The following is an 18,238-nucleotide window of genomic DNA, read 5'->3' on the forward strand; positions in this document are numbered from 1 at the left end:
GCCGCGATAAATTACACGCGAATCCTTTCCTCCGTCGCTCCGTGCGCGTTTTGTTCCCTCGATATATAAGTTTCAACTGAGAAAGATTTATTTGCTTCATGTGACTTTTGCGCTAGACTTTATGAGAAATCTGTTGCTCCGAGAGGACTCTACGGCGTGCGCCTGCTGCTGGCTGACCGAGCGACCTTGTGTTTACCCACAAATCACGCGTCTCTTGCAAATGTTACGATATTTTAATACAAGGTAATAACAAAACCCACAGGGAGGAACAAGTTTTTCCTTCAAGTAACCGAATAACTAGAATAACATGATACACCGGAAGGAAGGAAACTCGTTTTTCGATTTACCATATTATATTAAAAAATCAAATCCTTGTTCCCTAAAAGAAAAGGTATAAATAACAAACTTATAATCACCCGATATTTAACCGAGTAACGTCAATGTCTATAACAAATTCCACTCTTCATTGTATCGACAGGATTTAAGCGTTCAGTGAGAGCGTAGCTAGGCGTTTTCGCTCAGTATTTTAAAATCGTCTTTACTGCGACTTTATTTCTCACGTCACATTAAAAAATTGAGCATAAAGGCCTCGGTGAAACGCGAATGTCTCCAAAATAACCGTTCCTTCTTAAAATAATAATCGTGGCCTCTCGTCCAGAGAAAAAATTATCTCCTGCATAACTCATCGTACTTCACCGCGAGAGAGAAAAAGATGGAGAAAGAGAGAGAGAGAGAGAGAGAGAGAGAGAGAGAGAGAGAGAGAGGGAGAGAGAGAGAGAGAGAGAGAGAGAGAGAGAGAGGGAGAAAGACAGGGAGATTACTTACTACTCCCGGAAAGAAAAATTACGAATAAGATTAGGTCTCGCGAGTGCCCGAGCGGCATTACCGAGTAACGTCACGTGAACATGCGCGAAGCACGCACGAAAGACGTGTATCTCCGGCTGAAAGAATAGCCAAAGAGAGACGCGATGTAATGTAGAGCCGGCGCGTTCGGTTTAAGCCGTCCCGCACGCGAGACTACCATCACCGCGGAACATGGACCTTACCTTACTGTCCCTTTCCACTGATCTCACCCTCCGTACTTCCTCCATGCTCCCCCCTCTCAGCTCCGCCAACCCCCTCGCCCCACGCTATATACCGCCCGGTTCGGGGGCTACGTTCCACGGTAGCCTTCAGTGCGTAACACCAGCCCACATCACCAGCCGGCGCGGAGCGAGGCAACCAACCGCCATCAACCACCGACCTCAAAGAGCGAGAGACCCGCGTAACCTTACGCCACCACCCCTCCCCCTAGCCGTTGCCTCAACCACCGCCGCCCCGCTGCCCCCGCCGCGCCGCGCAGCCACCGCCGCCGGCACAAATTAAATAGCCGTGCAGCGCACGTAGCCGTTTACCCTTACTATACCCCTTCGCGCCGTGCTGGTCGCGCTGTTCTGTTTTTTATGCGTCGTTGGGCCGAATTTCTTTTGAAGACTCCGACGGTTACTAATTTAAATCGTTCGCTCCGAGCCTCGCGGTTTGCGCTCGTTTTTTTGCCGTCGTGTCACACGATCGACGACTGTGTTATCAGCTCCGCCGGCCTCCGAGAGGGAACGAGTCGCGTATCGAGACTGGTCCGAATAAGGAGAATGCAATTGTCTTTTGCCAGGGCGGTCGCGCAAGAAATCTGCACGCGCGCGAACGAACGAATGAGCACTCGTGACTCGAAGCCGGCGCAATTGAAATCGGCGTAATTGCGAGGAGTTCGATTCTCGATGCCGCGTGTCGACGGGGATGTGAATATTGCGGCTATCAGCGCGTTTTTATGATCGCGAATGAACGTATGAATTATCGTCGCGTACAGCACCGAGATATCAAAATTTACGGACATTGTAACAGTATCAAAGAAAAAAAAAACGAGTAGTATCGATCGAGAGGACTAAATCGAAAATAAGCAACGCTCCGAAGTGATCGTTTTCAATTGTTGTTACGAAAGTTCCAAATAGGATCAGACGTATAAATATTCTCGTGTCTGCATTCTATATTCGTTCAACCACATTAAACCGAACTCAATCGTGTTAATAAAATCAATGGAGAAGTATGTTGTTTGCATTGCAGACAACGGGCATATTTGTGACTTCCGAGAGGAGAAATGTAAGAGGAACGTTGAAAAGTACGATTATTATTCCGATCTAACTTACGATTAAGATGGCGACTAGGGAAGGAACTCATAACCAAATGGAAAAGCGCGCTTGAAACTCCATTAGTTTTATCTCTTATCTCGCAGATTTTTATCTCATAGAACATTCTGAGACAGAGAGAGGTACTTACATACACACACATACACAGTTCCATTAACTGTCCTAACAAATTTAAGTGTCCAAGTGGTCTTTGAAATTACACAATTTCTCTCGAATGTGGCCTCTCTCTCTCTCTCTCTCTCTCTCTCTCTCTCTCTCTCTCTCTTTTTCTCTTTCTCTCCCTATCTTTCTCTCTCTTTCTCTTCCTCCGAACACCACCTCGATCCAACGTAAAGTGCTACATTGTACGAGTAATATATTTAAATTGATACATAAATATGTAGTGAAAGTAGTTTACTTGATTGTCTTGCGTTTCCGAAGCATAATTTATCGTTCTTCCTCTCGCTGGATGCTAATTGATCTTCACTAACTGCAACATGTAAAAGCCCTTGCCGCCATTACAGCCCATTTGGCGCGTAAGGAAAGACGGGGTACAAGGGTGCTGCTAACGGTCAATTTTATAACTGTATACCGGACCTGACGGTAATACAGAGCACTATCATAACCGACAAAACCGCTTACCTATGTACTCTCTTCGTTACCGTCCACACCCCTTCCCGGTTCCTGTCTTTTGTCGCGCATATTTTTTCAGAGGGCGTCAGTGCACGGTGATTTTATTTAAATTGCCCAAATTTTCGTAAGATCGCCGACCTTGATGGTATCTCGTATCGGTATCTTCCGAAGACTGATTAATTTTCACTTATCTTCCAAATTGACATCCATTCGAGGAACTCTCACGATAACGCGCTCAATTCACTGATAACGATACGTAAAAATAATCCACGGTCTTATATTCTTTCCGCAATACCGTTCAAAATTACACACAGCCATATCGCTAAATAAATTCCTCAAATCTCCAAAATTTTTTGATAATTTTAGAAAAAATTTGATAAAAACAAACGCATGATAAGTAGCACTCGGCTCTCGGAGTGACTTTTATCAAGAAATGTTATCGGCACATATTTATACTGAGAGTTGAGATTTCAAGTTCTCGATACAAGATTCTCGTCACGCAAGACATACTCCTCTCTCTCTCTCTCTCTTTCTCTCTCTCTCTCTCTTCTCTCTGAGCGTGCCGCGAGAGAATGAGTCACGACATCTTATCACGCTCGTAGTGCTGGCACTGTAATTCTAGATCTCGCATAATTCTCAAACCTTGTCGCCAGCTACTTTTTAATCGTCGAGGAAATCCCGCGCTCCTCATTCAATTTCGTCGAAGCGAGGCACCGCGGTCCGTATACGCACGAACGCATATCGATCGACGACGCGTGAAAGTTTCGCCGGGGATTCAAACACACCACGGCAAATACCTCAAGGTCGGCTGTCTTACTCGCGCAGATCGCGAGCGTGATTCAAAGTATATCGCCTAAGACGGGACGACAGATGATCGCAGTCGGTCCGTAGATGCCATAAGCGCACAACACGCGCATTCTTCGTGTTCGACCCGCTAAATCCGTTTGTCGGAATCGTCCGCCACAATATGGGCGCGAGTAATTGCAAGGGCATGTTACCTACCGGCTCCAGGAGGAACGTCAACATTATTCAAGTCGAATCCGCCGCAACAGGTGCGTATCCCGTGGGACGGGGACGAATCGTGGATGGAGCTGGGGAAACTGTCGCGACAATCGGTGAAACTCTGTTCTCTCCGATCTTCTACTTAGAGGAGATGGACAAATTTGTATCGCAAACGTTGTAGCGAAAAGTTTCGTCCGCTTTTGGTTAGTGAGCGCTATTAATTGTAACGACACGTGTGTGCGCTTCGAAAGTGCACACGTTTCTGTGAAAGAAAAACACCGCGGCTTTTGTCTCAACGAACTTCAGGTCGTATCCGGTATCCAACAGAGAGATGCGTCCCTTGGGAATTACTGAAAAAAAGCAATCTTTTGTACAGCAGGATGCGTCGCGAAACTCGGTGAGAAACGACGTATTGCGATTTTTGCTTCCTCAACTATAGCAACGACGTACTGCTCCTCCGAAAATATCTGTTAAAATTCATGCACGTCACCAATTTGACGTTTTCTTTTCCCGTTGACATTAAATTTCCCGTATCCTTGAAAAACTGGTCAGACAGCATAATTTATACGCTCAAACGTCATTTGATTGGCGATAGAAAAACGCAGGATCTAACAACGATAGTCCGTGAGAAATAAGTCCGTCGAGGCATTCAGCTCGAGGACACGCGACGGCATCGATTGGCGATGATAACTTTGAGCTGCCTTGTCTCGCGACAGTCGATGCTGCGTGTCAGGACACTTCGCAGGAGCTGGGTCACCTTGATGGACACTCCGTTGTCTTGCGTTTTCCATGGTAGGCCTTTGCAACATTTACGAGCGTGTGTGAGAAAAGTGAGAAGCACACAGGACGCACGCTTTCTACAATCGGGACGAATAATCATTAGGAAAGTGTCGTAACGTTGTTTTGAGCATTCGCTGGTGCTTGTCAGTGTCTGAAATAGAGGAAGGTTATAGTAAATTCCGTGGGAAGGCTTAAACAAAAACTTACGCATCAATTGTGTGTTACAACCCTAGGGATGCAATTTTTTTTTTGGTTAATCTACAGATATCCTGAAATATGAAATACAGATACTTCGTATTGACAATAAATGCTAAATATAGATTGTGCCTTTGCTCTTTCATCGTTTATTCATAAGATCTACTTTTTTATTTATATAACCCACTTTTATTCGTTTATTGTCGATATTGAACATGTATACCAAAAATCACGACACACGTGTCACCAACCATCACATGGAAACGATCTAAACACAAAGAAATGCAAAAGAGACATTTAATTATTTGGTCATTGTTTCTGGTACATTGTTGCACGTGCCATCCTCGTGGAGACCATTTTGAGGATACCTCAAAATGAGTGAGGAATTCTCTGTGCAGGATACAATGTGTACTGTGTTGTGGTATGTGTGTGGATATTGATGTCCCATCATGAAGTTCCACGTGCGCACGAGTTGCGCAGATGTGTCATACAACTTCAGCAGCAAATTGCGTAAAGCGTTGCTTATGAGACAGATAATATATACGGAATATCTTGAGGAAGTTTACGGCGAAATGATCGGGAAATCGTTCATCCATTAAATTGCTGATAACTCCGAAAAATGCAACAAGTTTCAGTTTGCAAATAAGATATATGACAACTCGGAATTTCCATTTCTCCGCGAACTTCCTTGTATGAAATATATTTTATAATATGTTACGTTATATAATTAATGCGGGTCGTGCGCTGTATACATTGTTCACGAGAATTTTAGCTTTAATATGGAGATATTCTGTGACACGCTTAATCAAAGGTAATATTTTTCTCACGCTCGCCGCATACTTGTTTCTTCTCATTGTTTGCAAGTTGCTGCAAAGAACAGAAAATAATTTGATATTAGATATTAAGTCATTTTATAGAAAGTAACAAAGTTTCATACATATTTGTGTATTTTTATGTTTCGTATACTTAAGAATATACTTAAGAATATATATATATATATACTATCATATATATAAATTGTAATTGAAAATTACAGAATTTAATGTTTAACAATTGGTAAAAAAGATTTTTTCAGTCATGTCAAGTAAAGTCAGTAAAGTAGAAGAGTATCTTTCAAAAATATAATAAATTACCATGTTGTTGCACTTGTATGTCACTTACTGCAGCATCTGTAATATGATGTATGTATAAACTAATATGATGTATTATTAACTTTTTCTTATTTATATTAGGTGCCTCTGAGAAACATGATTATGTGGAAGGTGTGGTGTGCAAGCAGGAGGATATCAACGAAAATGAAATGAAATTACTACCGCTTGGAGATGAAGGTGGAAAGATTTTGTTGGTAAAACAAAAAGGAGAATTACATGCCATTGGTACCAAATGTACACATTATGGAGCGTTATTAAATACTGGTGCATTAGGGAATGGACGAATAAGATGTCCATGGCATGGTGCGTGTTTCAATATCAAAACAGGTGATATCGAAGACTATCCAGGATTGGACTCCTTACCATGCTACAAGGTATCTGAATTCAATTTATAAATTGTGATTCTCTTTCCTCACTATCTTATTTCATTATCAATTCCTTCAGTTTATTTTTATCTCATTATTCTTATGCATTTCAACAGGTTTGTGTAGATGAAGCTGGTCAGGTCCGTGTGAGAGCCAAACGTACAGATTTAGAAATTAACAAACGTATGAAAGAAATGGTCGCACGCGATCCTCAAAATAAGAAAACAGCCGTGATAGTCGGCGGAGGACCGGCAGGTGCAGTCTGTGCAGAGACTCTACGACAGGAAGGTTTTACGGGACGAATCATTATGGTGTGCAAAGAGAAAGTCGTACCATATGATCGAATTAAAGTATCGAAAGTATTCGATTTCGATGTCCAAAAAGCAGCATTACGGCCATCTGCATTCTACAACGACCAGAGAATCGAGACAAAACTTGGCGTAGAAGCTATAGGTAAAAAAGATGACACAGATTATTTAGATTACATTAATCCTCTCTCTAAATTTATTGTCGTTGTAATTATGTTAATCATTATATTATCATTATTATTGTTTTTATGTTATTGCAGGCCTAGATACATCCCAAAATCTTATTAAACTAAGTAACAATGAGGACTTGAAGTATGATTACTTATTTACCTGTACAGGCGGTAAGCCGAGAATGACAGATCAGTCTGGCAGCGACTTGAAAAATATTTTTGTCATGCGAGATTACACTGATTCGCACGCCATACATTTGTTACTTTCCGCGGATAAACATGTAATTATATTAGGGATGGGTTTCATTGGAATGGAAGCAGCAGCTTCTTGTGTCGGGAAATGCGCATCCGTCACAGTGATAGGGTCCAGTACCGCGCCTCTGAGAACAATATTTGGTGCGGACATTGGTAATAGAATCAAAAAGGAGCACGAAGCAAAAGGTATTAACGGTTACAAAATGTATTTCATATGACATTATGAAAATTGATTTGGTAATAATAATGAATTTTTTTAGGCGTGAAATTTATCAAAAATACAATTAAGCAGTTTATTCCGAAGGAGGGAGGAGATGTTTTGGCTAAGGTAGAATTGACAGATGGTCAGATTTTACCAGCAGACATAGCTATCATTGGAATAGGAACCACCTTTTACACAGACTGGTTGAAGGAATCATGTATTCAGATGAATGACGATGGCACTGTATTGGTAAACAAGGTATAACTTCTGTTTCCCCTTTTTTTGTATTTTTTAACTGCAAACTTCTTAAATTCTTTTTTATTTTGTATTGTTTAAATTGGACATTTATTTAATGTAGTATCTGAGAACGAACATAGAAAACGTATATGCTGGAGGTGATATAGCTTATGCACCAATATATGGATGTGACAACATATTAGCTGCAATAGGTCATTATTCTTTGGCCCATTATCATGGTAAAATCGCAGCTCTCAATATATGTGGCAAAGAAACTCCACTAAAAAGTATACCATATTTCTGGACAAATTTGTTAGGCAAAAATTATCGATACACAGGTAAAACTTTCATGTTTCTTTATATATGTCTTATAAAAGAAATATTTCCAGATGCATTATAATCGTGAATTGCATAAAACATCAACAGCTTAATTTTACTTGCTTTATTTTTAGGCTATGGGAAGCCAACTACCATAAAGATTCATGGCTCATTAGATAATTTAGAATTCTTTGCTTATCATCTTAAAGATTGTAAAGTGATAGCAATGAGCAGTGTTAATGCTGATCCTGTCGTGTCAGATTTTGCAAATTTGCTTTACGAAGGGAAGCTATTAACAGAAGAAGAAATTAATGCAGATCCATTTGGCTGGATGAGAAATAAACCAAAGGATGCATTAACACGATTCAAGGATAGCATTTTAGTAGAGCCCTGAATTGCTTTACAAAAATAACAATTTGCATTTTTGAGCAATATTGCACCAGTATTAAACCTATTTTTAATTTGTACATATACAATATGCATCTCTTTGGATAAACTTACATAATCTATTCCTTGTCGATATATTATTTTTTTGTCTTTTAGGATCAAATACAACAAGTTATAATTAGAAAAAAAATGTTTATAAGATGGTAAAAAGCTTTTTTCACCATTTGAAGTCTTTAATGTTTGTAGTTAAGAAAAATAACTTTTTAATTTTTGTGCGTGATGTATATAATAAAATATATAATAAATCACTTTTTATTTATAACACAAAAATTATGATGCATTAATACTTTATTCTCATATACTTATATTCATAAAAATTTGTATTATTTTTTATGTTCGACCTCAATTTTAGAGTATTAATGCTGCAAAAAAACAAGATTCCTGTATCTTTATTTTCTATGAAGATTCAAGATACTTATATAATATATTTAATGGTTCTTTTATATCAACTTATATGGTATTTTGTCACAAAAAATAGACATTTTTTAATTGAATATCAATTTAATTCAGATATTAATTTAAAGACAGCTAAAATCATACATGAGATAGATTTTTATTTACATATTTAAAAAACATTTGTATTAATCCCATTTTTCTCCATATCCTAAATGGGAAAGACGCTCAGTATAAGTAATCTGCTTAGAAAATTTCTGTTTTTTTAATTCCCATATGTTATCCCAAAATGATGATGTATTACATACTGCAGATCTGTGATTATACGACTGTTCAATTGTAAGGTAGGGATGTCGCAGAATCAACATGTTTAACTCTTCTCTTTCAAAATCTTGTTTCATCTTAAGCAAATCATGCATAGTTGGTTTTTTGACAATACGGTATTTCCTGTGAATGTGTATAATGCAAAAATTTATATATACATACATAATATAGTTTACATAATGCAAGGAAAAATATAATATATAATAATGATGAAAGTAACTCATGAAAATGATTTCTGTTGAATGATATATATAAGAGTATTCGTTTGTTAAATAAAATTAGGTACTCACCCTCTGAATCTATAAGGAATTTTATTATGGTACAAAGCGGCTAATAGAGCTGATCCAAGACGCATTATGTATCAAATGCTGTATTGTTTATATGTGAATAATTAACTACTAAATATATACTGCTTTTTGTATTATCGTATAATTATATAGATTGCACTATTTCCAAATGACACAATTTTTAGGTTAACGTTATTATATGAGTATAAGAAAACCGCTCAGTGAGCGATTAGTGACTATTGGTCTTTACTGTTAGATCCTTACATTCAGACCAATAACGTTGACGAATTATTCAACAGTTGCTCAACCTTTGAGTGTCGTGATGCACCCAATGGTAAAAAAGTGGACAAGGTAAACACGCATGCGCGACGATTCCAATATTAAGATAGCATCAGAGAAAAACTTGAGAACGGCTATTCGGCTGGATTCCAGGGGATATATTTTTCGACGCGACCCCTGAAAAAGTATATCCGTCCTGATAGACGGCAAAAGGCGCACGTTTCTCGTTCATTTTGTTTTTACACAAAGATAGCAAACAAGAAAAGGATGAATGACTAATCGCCCTGTCTTTGTCTTATTAACTATTCTTTTCTGAAGAATTTTTTAACTACTGCATATTATTGCAATAAATTAGAATGAGAGAAAATATACCTATTTCATGCCAACTTATTGCATTAGTTCAGAAGTTCTTCGAAAAAGAACAGATCAAAGATAAAAAGCAGATGAGGTACTACGAATAGCAAATCATGCGGAAACTAAAAAATTTATAGTCGGTAAATTGCCCTTTTAACTTAAATATTAAGTATATAATAAATGGTTGTGTTCAGAAAACAAAGCGCTCACTGAGCGCTTAGTAACTATTGGTCCTTACTGTTAGATCCTTACATTCAGACCAATAATGTTGACGAATTACTCAACCGTTGTGTTTTCTGAACGCAGCCAATTTTACATACATTCACTCGATCTCTCTTCCACACTTCCATAATAAAGAATATAAATATTAAATAGAAATTGTGTGTGTGTGTGTGTTTAACACTCACATACTTAGCTATTTATTCCCTCTATATAATTATATTGCATATTTACATAAGATTTTTATATATTTATTAGAAACTAGAAATATAGTGAACAATACAGTACAAAATGATGAAATTTCGGAGGAGGCAATATATACAACAGAAAAATATCAAATGATAAAATGACACACCATAAATATATAATAAAACTGACAGTACAATGAGAACATTATAATACATCCAATATATCTTATACATTTTATAGTAAGCAAAAGAAAATTTATCTTCTGTTGGTTTTGCCAAGTTTTCTTTTGCCTGAAAATAGATGTTTCGGCATCTTCGTGCCGATGAATCGGTCGCCTTCACCCTTAAGACCTTTTTTAGCGATCTTCTTCTTCTGTGCTTTTTGCCCAATCTTTGTTAATTTCGATTTCATCTGCAAGGAACGTCAATAAAAATATCGTTACGTTGCCAATTATTTCTTAAAAAATATGGGAATGCTTCAAAGGATCCAGTATAGCATTTGTTCAACTTAATTTAGCTTATTTATATAAACAATTTTTTTTTAATTTGAATATTAATTTCCTCTCGATCTCAGACACCTATGTTTTATATTCCTAATACACTGAGTTTTTAAAATATACATTCTGCAACTTACCGCCTGATCTTTAACACCCATCTCATCTCGTGCTGGTTTCGAGCTACTACGGGCGCGCGATTGTGATGCTGATTCGAAACGCATGCGTTTCCTAGCAGTTGTCGAGACCGACCTAGACCGTACTCTCGTTCGTTTGAAATGTGCCTAGCAACAATTAATACAATTAGTACAATTAAGATGATATTTAGTACAATATCGGTGATAAATACCATATAAAGACGATGTATGCAAATGAAATTTAAATAAAATAATATATTTCATTTTTAACATATCATAATCAAGAGAATCATGAAATACAGTATTATTAAAAGCTCTTTTCTTAATAGTACTCTTTCTTGATTTTATATCTTTACTTTAAAAAAGGTACCTGACTTGTTTATACTTACGTTTTCAGTGTCTTCTATGTCCACGCCCAACTCCTCCATCTGATCTTTGAGCTTGGAAACTGACCGGTCGCGAACCTTGGATGCGGCTGTACGTGGCATCACAGGCTTCGTGGAGGCTTTCAATATGCGTGCCTCATCTTTCATAATTGCCTTTTTCTCCCGAATTTGTCTCGCAAGCTGTTGGATCTCGCGCATTGTCTCCGTCAGTTCAGGTATCTTATAATCATACATCCCGGCCTCTTCTCTCAACTGCTCTTCTTTTTCTAGTTGATTCAATTTCTGAAAACGATAGCATAGCAATAGGAAAACATATTGTACAGTATTGTACATAATACAGTATCATGCAATTCCAAAAGATAGAATGGATATTAACCTCGAAAATTTCTGGATCAATGTAATCCGCGATATTATGACCTTCCCATATTTCTGGAATAATGTCATACTTTTGATCGCCTTCGATGTCATAATTTTTCTTTAGGTCCAGAATATAATCATCTCCCATCTCTTCTTCAATTTCTCTTTCCAGCTTGCGTTTTCTTTGGGCTTTTTCTGCAATAGCTCGCCTCTTCTCCAGTACACTTTCTGGTATACATGGAGCGCGAACTTTGTCGTCTCTCTTCATTGGTTGAGCGACATGTAATCTATTTAAGAGTCCATCTACCTGTGATCATTATATGTCACATGTAACAAATACATATCAATATCTTATCTTTATTTAGGTTATTGAGGTTATTTTATATGAATTAAAACAAGTGATCTTTGGATAAACTACCTTTTTAGTCTTGATCTTTTGATCGACTCTATAGGCTAAAAGCTGTTCACAAGCCTCTGTCTTTACTTCCATCACACCAAAATCTGTGATGGTGCTCATTTCCAATACTGGAATATTCTTGTCATTTTCAAGTGGTTTCAAAATATTCCTCTTTTCTAGAGATAATTCTTCCAAACGTATGATATCCATTTTATTCATGACAATTATTAGAGGTTTATTTGTGAACAAAGGCTTTATGGACTCAAATAACTTGACCTATATAATCAAAAAAATTAGTAGAATACTATGTACATGTAACTTGCATGTTGTAACATATTGCACCATTACCTGTTCTTCTAGAGAATAACCACATTGTTCTGACAAATCATAGAAATACAACACAGCAGCTCGTAAGTGAGCAAGAGCTGTTACCGCTTGCATTTCTATAACATTTCTCTCTTCTAATGGATGGTCTAATATTCCAGGTGTATCTATCACCTGCCACCTCAAATATTTGTAATCAGTATGCCCTACATACAAAGATTTTGTTGTGAAGGCATACGGTTGTACTTCCACATCAGCCCGAGTAATCTAAAATATCATATAAATATAATATAAAATACCATTTATATAAATATGATCATAGCTATTGTATATACATATAATATTTACTTTATTAATAAAACTGCTTTTGCCAACATTTGGGAATCCGCATATAATTATTGTACGTGTATAGGGGTCTATACTTGGCAATCTAGATAAATGCTGACGAACTTGTTCCAAGTATGTCAAGTTGGCTGCTTGTCTCTTCATAATAGTGGCCATACGACCCAATGCAGCTTTTTTTAATTGTTTGCATCGATATAGAGAGTCTCCATACTTCAGCAGTCGAACATAATCTTTAGCTACACTATAATTAGAAAATAAATATTGTAGAACAAAATTATATATTATATGTTAGTTATAAACTATAATTTTCTTACTTATCAATTAAATGTCTGGCAGTATTTATTTGTCCAAGAGCCAACTTATAATGATCTTTATCATACAATACATTCATCAAGTCAGCATAAAATGGATGAACATCATCCAACTTGGGAAATTCTTGTATTATATGAGACAATTTATCATGAAAGTTTTGTTGAGTAAACTTTACTTTCCGTGTGTAAAATGCACGTATTCTTGTGATCTTATAATGTCTGTGAATAACTGTTGGTGTTTTACGTTGTGTCTTTGATAAGATTATATCAATAAAATCCTGCAAGAATAAAACACTATTAAGATTCAGGCTTGTAAAGAAAGGGATTAAGTTGTTTCCTAATCCTGTATAAAGTTGTCATATAAAAAATTAGTTTAAAATTTTAATCAGGAAGAAGAATAAACATTAATGTATATAAAATTATTTGCTGATTATATTCCGAAAAAATTTCAAAAAATTATCCATTATACTCTTGTAACCATGTGGTAGACGATGCTCAAGGCCGATCACTACTCATTTCTTGTATTAATATATTTTGGACTTATTAATAATAGATTATTTCTATCTTGCGCACCAATTTCAATAACGGCTCCTATTAATCCTTTCTTTACACTTATAATTAGTCCTTCTTTCTGATTAAATTCTAAGTAGAAGTATTGCAACTAACCTTTGCGGTTGGAACAACCGTAATTTTCTTAAAATTATATAGTGCCATTGTGAATCATTCAGAGTTTTTATAGCTTGTCGATGCGAAATTACTATAACATATAATTATTATTCCATATGTAATATTTATATGTAAATTAAATTATTACTTACCACACTCTGAAAATATAAATTTCAGAACACGTGCTCTAAACGCAAAGAATAAAGCAGAGAGTTAGCGACTGCCTGCGAAGGTGAACTCACTATGTTGGAATCAGAGAGAAACCTGAGAACGGCCAACACGGCATCATTTTCTGCGACACCGACTTTCCGCACTGGGAAAAGACGCCATCTGCATCAATTTTGAGAGGGGAACTACGATGCTACATCTACTTTCAGGTCTCGGTGATAAAATTTGCATGTAGTGGAAGTCCATGCTACATCCACTTTCAGCCACAGGCGGTTTATATCCGTGCTACAACCACAGTTGCCAGACTTTGCCATTAGGTTTAAAAACAGCGGGGCGTGGGGGAGGAAGCAGGAAAAATAAAAGTACGTATTAAATATTAAATCTTCGAATACATTAACATATTAAGTTCAAATTAAACATCGTGCGGTACTAATAATCATTATAAAATTAAACATTATTTATATTTTAACGAACGTATGCATACACCAGTATTACATAGATATAAAAAATGTTAAGAAAAAATACGCAACCACCCAATAAAATATTTTAATTATTAACATAATATTACATTTAAATTAAATGTACAGGGTGCCCCGTAATTAGCTGCCAAGCCGAAGTGTGAAGGTAGATTGATTTAAAACAAACATAAAAGTCCCAGCCCATTTTGCAAGTTACGCAATAATTATCGAGTTATTAATAACAGAAATCTGATGAACGAGCGCGCGCTCAGATGGATGATTGAAGAAGCGTCGCAGCCTCTCGGGTTACAACGCGTTCCAGTCGAAAAGGTTTAGATACTTAACATGGTAATACATTTCACTTTTATAATCGACATCGTCGCTGTCGTCGGCCGCGAGGGCCGCGTCCTCGTAGCCGTCGCTTTGTCACTTCGCCCCGTCGACTTGGCCCAGCGGGCTCATGCACCAGCCTCGTCACCAGTATAATTCAAAAATTAATTTAAAAAAGAATCAGTAAATGAATGTAAAACATAGAAACAAGACTAGAAATATAATTTATCAAATTTTTTTTAAATTTACATACACATATCTGGAATTATACAAAATATGCTTATTTTACTATATTTTTAATAAAAAAAATATATATATATATATATACATGAGAAGAGGGGGAAGGTTGTATACATGGAATAATATTGAGGTATTGAATACAAAGTACTTGTACGCAATATCTTGTTTAATATACAAAAATACATATATTATTATGAGAAAAGGAAGGACTTTTGATTAAAATATTAATTTATTTTGTTAACCAGATATTTTGCCCTTGTATCTGATAGTATTGATCAGATTATTAAAAATGAATTACGACGTATACAAAATAAATATAAAATCACTGAAACATTCTTCATATAATAAGTTATGACAGTTTGTCATAATATGCGTACAAAAAGTCATGACAATCTTTTTACATACTTCTATATCTACCATATTATACATTATATATTTTAACAGTCTCAATTAAGAAAAAAATATCAACAGTGTTCTTCATCGGTTAAAATCCCATGAATTTCTGTCAGAAGAATCCATGTACTGCTAATCGGAATATCCATTTAATGCTTTCTGTGCTATGCCAATATCACATAACTTTCCATTTAAGCTGGCAATTATCATATATACGTCCTATATAATATATAAAATTGTAAAATTTGTTAAAGAATATTAAATATTCTGTACGCTAATTACACTTTCCAAAATTATACATGCAAGTTTTCACTGTATTTTAACCGAGCATTAAACATAATTAATTAATATCTGTTATTAACTAATATTAGGAAATTTCATATTTTTTTATAGTCAAAATATTAAGCGGTTTTAGCGAAAAATCTCGCGTAAATCAAATAGCATGAAATATATTAATAAATTTTAACTTACACTTCTACCAACTTTAAGGCGAAGCTTTCGGTTTTAACTCATCATAACATGGTCTTAGGAAAATAGAATTCTTCTTCGTGGGGTTGTAATATTCGTGACCCTAAATGTTTACAAATCTCATTAACAACTGATTTGTATCTATATAAATTATTGTATATTAATTTTTATTTTAAACGATATTGATACCTTAGACCAATCATAAGAAACAGCGTAAGCAAATATCTGTCCATTATGATTGAAGCAACAACGTGTGATAGGTTGTTCCATTGTTTCTGATGACTTCAACTTAGTACGTGCATCTTTGTCCCAGAAACCGAAAGTACCATCGCTTCCTACGGTAGCCACAGTTCCATGTACTGGGTGAAATGCTATGTCGTTGACCTGTTGATAAAATCAATATATTATGAAGTCATAACAGTTAGAATAGAAACCTAATAGTCACATAGTTTTAGTGCATGGAGTATCGACGCAGTTCGCACAGCCGCCACTGCCGCCCCTCAAAGAGGGTACTCCCCAAGTGTTTTAGCCAGTGCGAGTCCGGCATAACCCACAGGTTCCCCCCCGGGCCTCTGGGTACCCATAAGGGGTTTCACCTGGGTTATCAAAAAAAAAGTCACATATTTTATTTACAGCATAGATATCTTGATATCCATTAGGTGTGCCATTTGTTCGATGACATTTAAAGGTGAAATTTTCCTTTGAACTAAGATTCAAATGGTGGATTGCAACACGTCCTTCTGTGCTACCGATCGCAAAACCAGTTGGAGCTTTCTTTTTATCCCTGAAAATTGCTACACAACGGTACTGATATTTTAAACTTAGTTCAACAGTTTTGTATTCTCGCGGACTGCCTTCCAATTGGTAGACAGTCAATCCACGCCCAGCTGTTCCCACAACAGCCATTGGATAATCCTATAAAAGTTTGTCATCAATTTACTGGTTTCAGAATATATCTTAGTGCATGAATACATGTGTACATACGACATCAGCGCAGTAGCATCTTTCAGGCAAGTTAATAACCATTGCTGGTTTAGCACTACGTAAATCCCAAAACTGAAAATTTATATTATTAGAGATAAGTGCTGAATTTTAGAGTGATGAATTAATCACAGGAATAAACAATTAAAGTAATAAATGAAACTATTACTATATACATATGTTAATTCTTGTCATTTTTTTGTTATTTAATTTATACCTCAAAAAGCTTTACAATTATTTGTTTAATAGTAAAATTATTTAATAAATAAGCCAACTTTTAATGTTTTGTCCCAGGAACCAGTCATCAAACAGGAATAATTGCTGGCTTTTATCCAGTGACATGTTTTAATCGGCGCATCATGTGCTGCTACTTGTAGACTTTGATTTGTAGCCAGATCCCAACACTTTGCTGTTTTGTCACATGATACCATGAATACCTTTGTGCCATCCTGATAATTTATCACAAGTTGACATCATAGTATTAATAAAATAAATATATATCTTTCCATGAATATCTATATTCATATTAGTTATCATTGGTTATATACATGATTATATAACGAACAGTAATTAAAATAATACTCAAAAATAGAATTAAATAAATACTCACATCACTCCAGCATACATCTAAAACTGGGGCTGCCATACTTTGCATTGATTTTGGTACGGTCTTGCCAGACTGCTCGACTTCCCAACAACGGACATTGCAGTCCCAAGAACCAGCTACCAAAAAATTCTGCTGAATCGATGGGGGACTAAAGGCCAAACTTGAAATTGAATCATCAGGGGGCGATACAACTTCAAAATCTTGCATAGGATTTGATGTGGATGATGTTCCTGTCCGTAACGTGCTGCTTTGATTAAACATGATTACTAGGTTTGATTCGGCTACTAAGTTGGACTTTATTTACTTCCTCGTGTATTCACAATCTGTAACAAATTAAAGTCGTTAATAAAGAAATGTTTTTTGCAAGATTTTTTTTTATAAAGCACACATTATTGTTTATTTATCTTTTCTCACCTCGTTACGCTTACAGAACGCGGTAAAGCTTGCCAGAAAATAAACGCAGTAAAACTCTAAGATACTAGAAAACTGTGTATCAATCATAGACTTCTATAGTATAATTAGACTGCTAACTCACTTGTATACTGTGTCACAAAATTGATCCCAAAAAGTATATATTACCAGAGAGCGGCCAACACGGCATTTTCTGCGACACCGACTTTCCGCACTGGAAAAGGACGCCATCTGCATCCATTTTGAGAGGGGAACTACGATGCTATATCTACTTTCAGGTCACGGTAGTAAAACTGCATGTGATGGAGTTCGTGCTACATCCACTTTAAAGGCCATTGCACAAAAAAAAGTTTTAAGCTAAGACTCCATGCATGCGGTGAGCTCCGGCAAACGGCTGCGATGACCAATCAGGAGGGAGGCGCAAGTCCAGTTGCGGCAAGCTCCGGCATGCGTCTGTCTCCTGATTGGTCACCGCAGCCGTTTGCCGGAGCTCACCGCA

At 36.6% G+C, this 18,238-nt stretch overlaps 4 protein-coding genes across 7 annotated transcripts; 1 reads left to right on the plus strand and 3 right to left on the minus strand.

Annotated features, from left to right (window-relative positions):
- Nucleotides 1–3,442: 3,442 nt before the first annotated feature.
- Nucleotides 3,443–8,435, plus strand: LOC105187346 (apoptosis-inducing factor 3). Of its 3 annotated transcripts, none has more exons than XM_011148098.3 (7): nt 3,443–3,844; nt 6,002–6,294; nt 6,402–6,738; nt 6,854–7,204; nt 7,279–7,478; nt 7,579–7,795; nt 7,910–8,435. In XM_011148098.3, the coding sequence occupies exons 1-7, from the start codon at nt 3,760–3,762 to the stop codon at nt 8,167–8,169; spliced, it is 1,743 nt and encodes a 580-aa protein (XP_011146400.1). In that variant the 5' UTR covers nt 3,443–3,759; the 3' UTR covers nt 8,170–8,435. The 3 variants fall into 3 exon arrangements, with proteins under 3 accessions (XP_011146400.1, XP_019698837.1, XP_011146399.1); XM_019843278.1 differs by lacking the exon at nt 3,443–3,844 and adding an exon at nt 4,390–4,586; XM_011148097.3 differs by lacking the exon at nt 3,443–3,844 and adding an exon at nt 4,920–5,580.
- A 278-nt stretch (nt 8,436–8,713) lies between these two features.
- On the minus strand, nt 8,714–9,576 carry LOC105187347 (uncharacterized). Of its 2 annotated transcripts, XM_019843258.2 has the most exons (3): nt 9,230–9,576; nt 8,924–9,062; nt 8,714–8,826 (listed from the first exon to the last, which is right to left on the minus strand). In XM_019843258.2, the coding sequence occupies exons 1-3, from the start codon at nt 9,292–9,294 to the stop codon at nt 8,788–8,790; spliced, it is 243 nt and encodes an 80-aa protein (XP_019698817.1). In that variant the 5' UTR covers nt 9,295–9,576; the 3' UTR covers nt 8,714–8,787. The 2 variants fall into 2 exon arrangements, with proteins under 2 accessions (XP_019698817.1, XP_011146401.1); XM_011148099.3 differs by having other exon boundaries at nt 8,714–9,062.
- Nucleotides 9,577–10,406: 830 nt separating this feature from the next.
- On the minus strand, nt 10,407–13,731 carry Non1 (nucleolar GTP-binding protein 1). Its single transcript, XM_025307236.1, has 9 exons — nt 13,684–13,731; nt 13,021–13,295; nt 12,710–12,947; nt 12,386–12,628; nt 12,059–12,313; nt 11,660–11,947; nt 11,287–11,565; nt 10,901–11,044; nt 10,407–10,678 (listed from the first exon to the last, which is right to left on the minus strand). The coding sequence occupies exons 1-9, from the start codon at nt 13,729–13,731 to the stop codon at nt 10,523–10,525; spliced, it is 1,926 nt and encodes a 641-aa protein (XP_025163021.1). The 3' UTR covers nt 10,407–10,522.
- A 1,378-nt stretch (nt 13,732–15,109) lies between these two features.
- Nucleotides 15,110–17,889, minus strand: Rae1 (ribonucleic acid export 1). The gene is made up of 8 exons (XM_011148101.3): nt 17,743–17,889; nt 17,332–17,651; nt 16,997–17,170; nt 16,725–16,796; nt 16,374–16,655; nt 15,930–16,124; nt 15,744–15,843; nt 15,110–15,491 (listed from the first exon to the last, which is right to left on the minus strand). Exons 2-7 carry the CDS (start codon nt 17,587–17,589, stop codon nt 15,757–15,759), a joined length of 1,068 nt encoding a protein of 355 aa, XP_011146403.1. The 5' UTR covers nt 17,590–17,651; nt 17,743–17,889; the 3' UTR covers nt 15,110–15,491; nt 15,744–15,756.
- Nucleotides 17,890–18,238: the final 349 nt, after the last annotated feature.

Source organism: Harpegnathos saltator, unplaced genomic scaffold, assembly GCF_003227715.2.
Source record: "Harpegnathos saltator strain DR-91 unplaced genomic scaffold, Hsal_v8.6 scaffold84, whole genome shotgun sequence".
Taxonomy (NCBI): Eukaryota; Metazoa; Arthropoda; class Insecta; order Hymenoptera; family Formicidae; genus Harpegnathos; species Harpegnathos saltator.

Bases quoted from the DNA above. Each gene is read 5' to 3' on its own strand.
- Non1 (XM_025307236.1), bottom strand. From the start codon at position 13,731: ATGGCACTATATAATTTTAAGAAAATTACGGTTGTTCCAACCGCAAAG. The intron at 12,314-12,385 runs GTAATGGTGCAA...TTGATTATATAG, and splicing joins GTTATTCTCTAGAAGAACAG to GTCAAGTTATTTGAGTCCAT. The intron at 11,948-12,058 runs GTAGTTTATCCA...TAATGATCACAG, and splicing joins AAAAGATCAAGACTAAAAAG to GTAGATGGACTCTTAAATAG.
- Rae1 (XM_011148101.3), bottom strand. From the start codon at position 17,589: ATGTTTAATCAAAGCAGCACGTTACGGACAGGAACATCATCCACATCA. The intron at 17,171-17,331 runs GTGAGTATTTAT...ATAAATTATCAG, and splicing joins TAGATGTATGCTGGAGTGAT to GATGGCACAAAGGTATTCAT. The intron at 16,125-16,373 runs GTAAATAAAATA...TTTTATCAACAG, and splicing joins GATATCAAGATATCTATGCT to GTCAACGACATAGCATTTCA.
- LOC105187346 (XM_019843278.1), top strand. From the start codon at position 4,478: ATGATAACTTTGAGCTGCCTTGTCTCGCGACAGTCGATGCTGCGTGTC. The intron at 7,205-7,278 runs GTATTAACGGTT...GAATTTTTTTAG, and splicing joins AAAGGAGCACGAAGCAAAAG to GCGTGAAATTTATCAAAAAT. The intron at 7,796-7,909 runs GTAAAACTTTCA...CTTTATTTTTAG, and splicing joins CAAAAATTATCGATACACAG to GCTATGGGAAGCCAACTACC.
- LOC105187347 (XM_011148099.3), bottom strand. From the start codon at position 9,294: ATGCGTCTTGGATCAGCTCTATTAGCCGCTTTGTACCATAATAAAATT. The intron at 9,063-9,229 runs GTGAGTACCTAA...ACACATTCACAG, and splicing joins ATTCCTTATAGATTCAGAGG to GAAATACCGTATTGTCAAAA.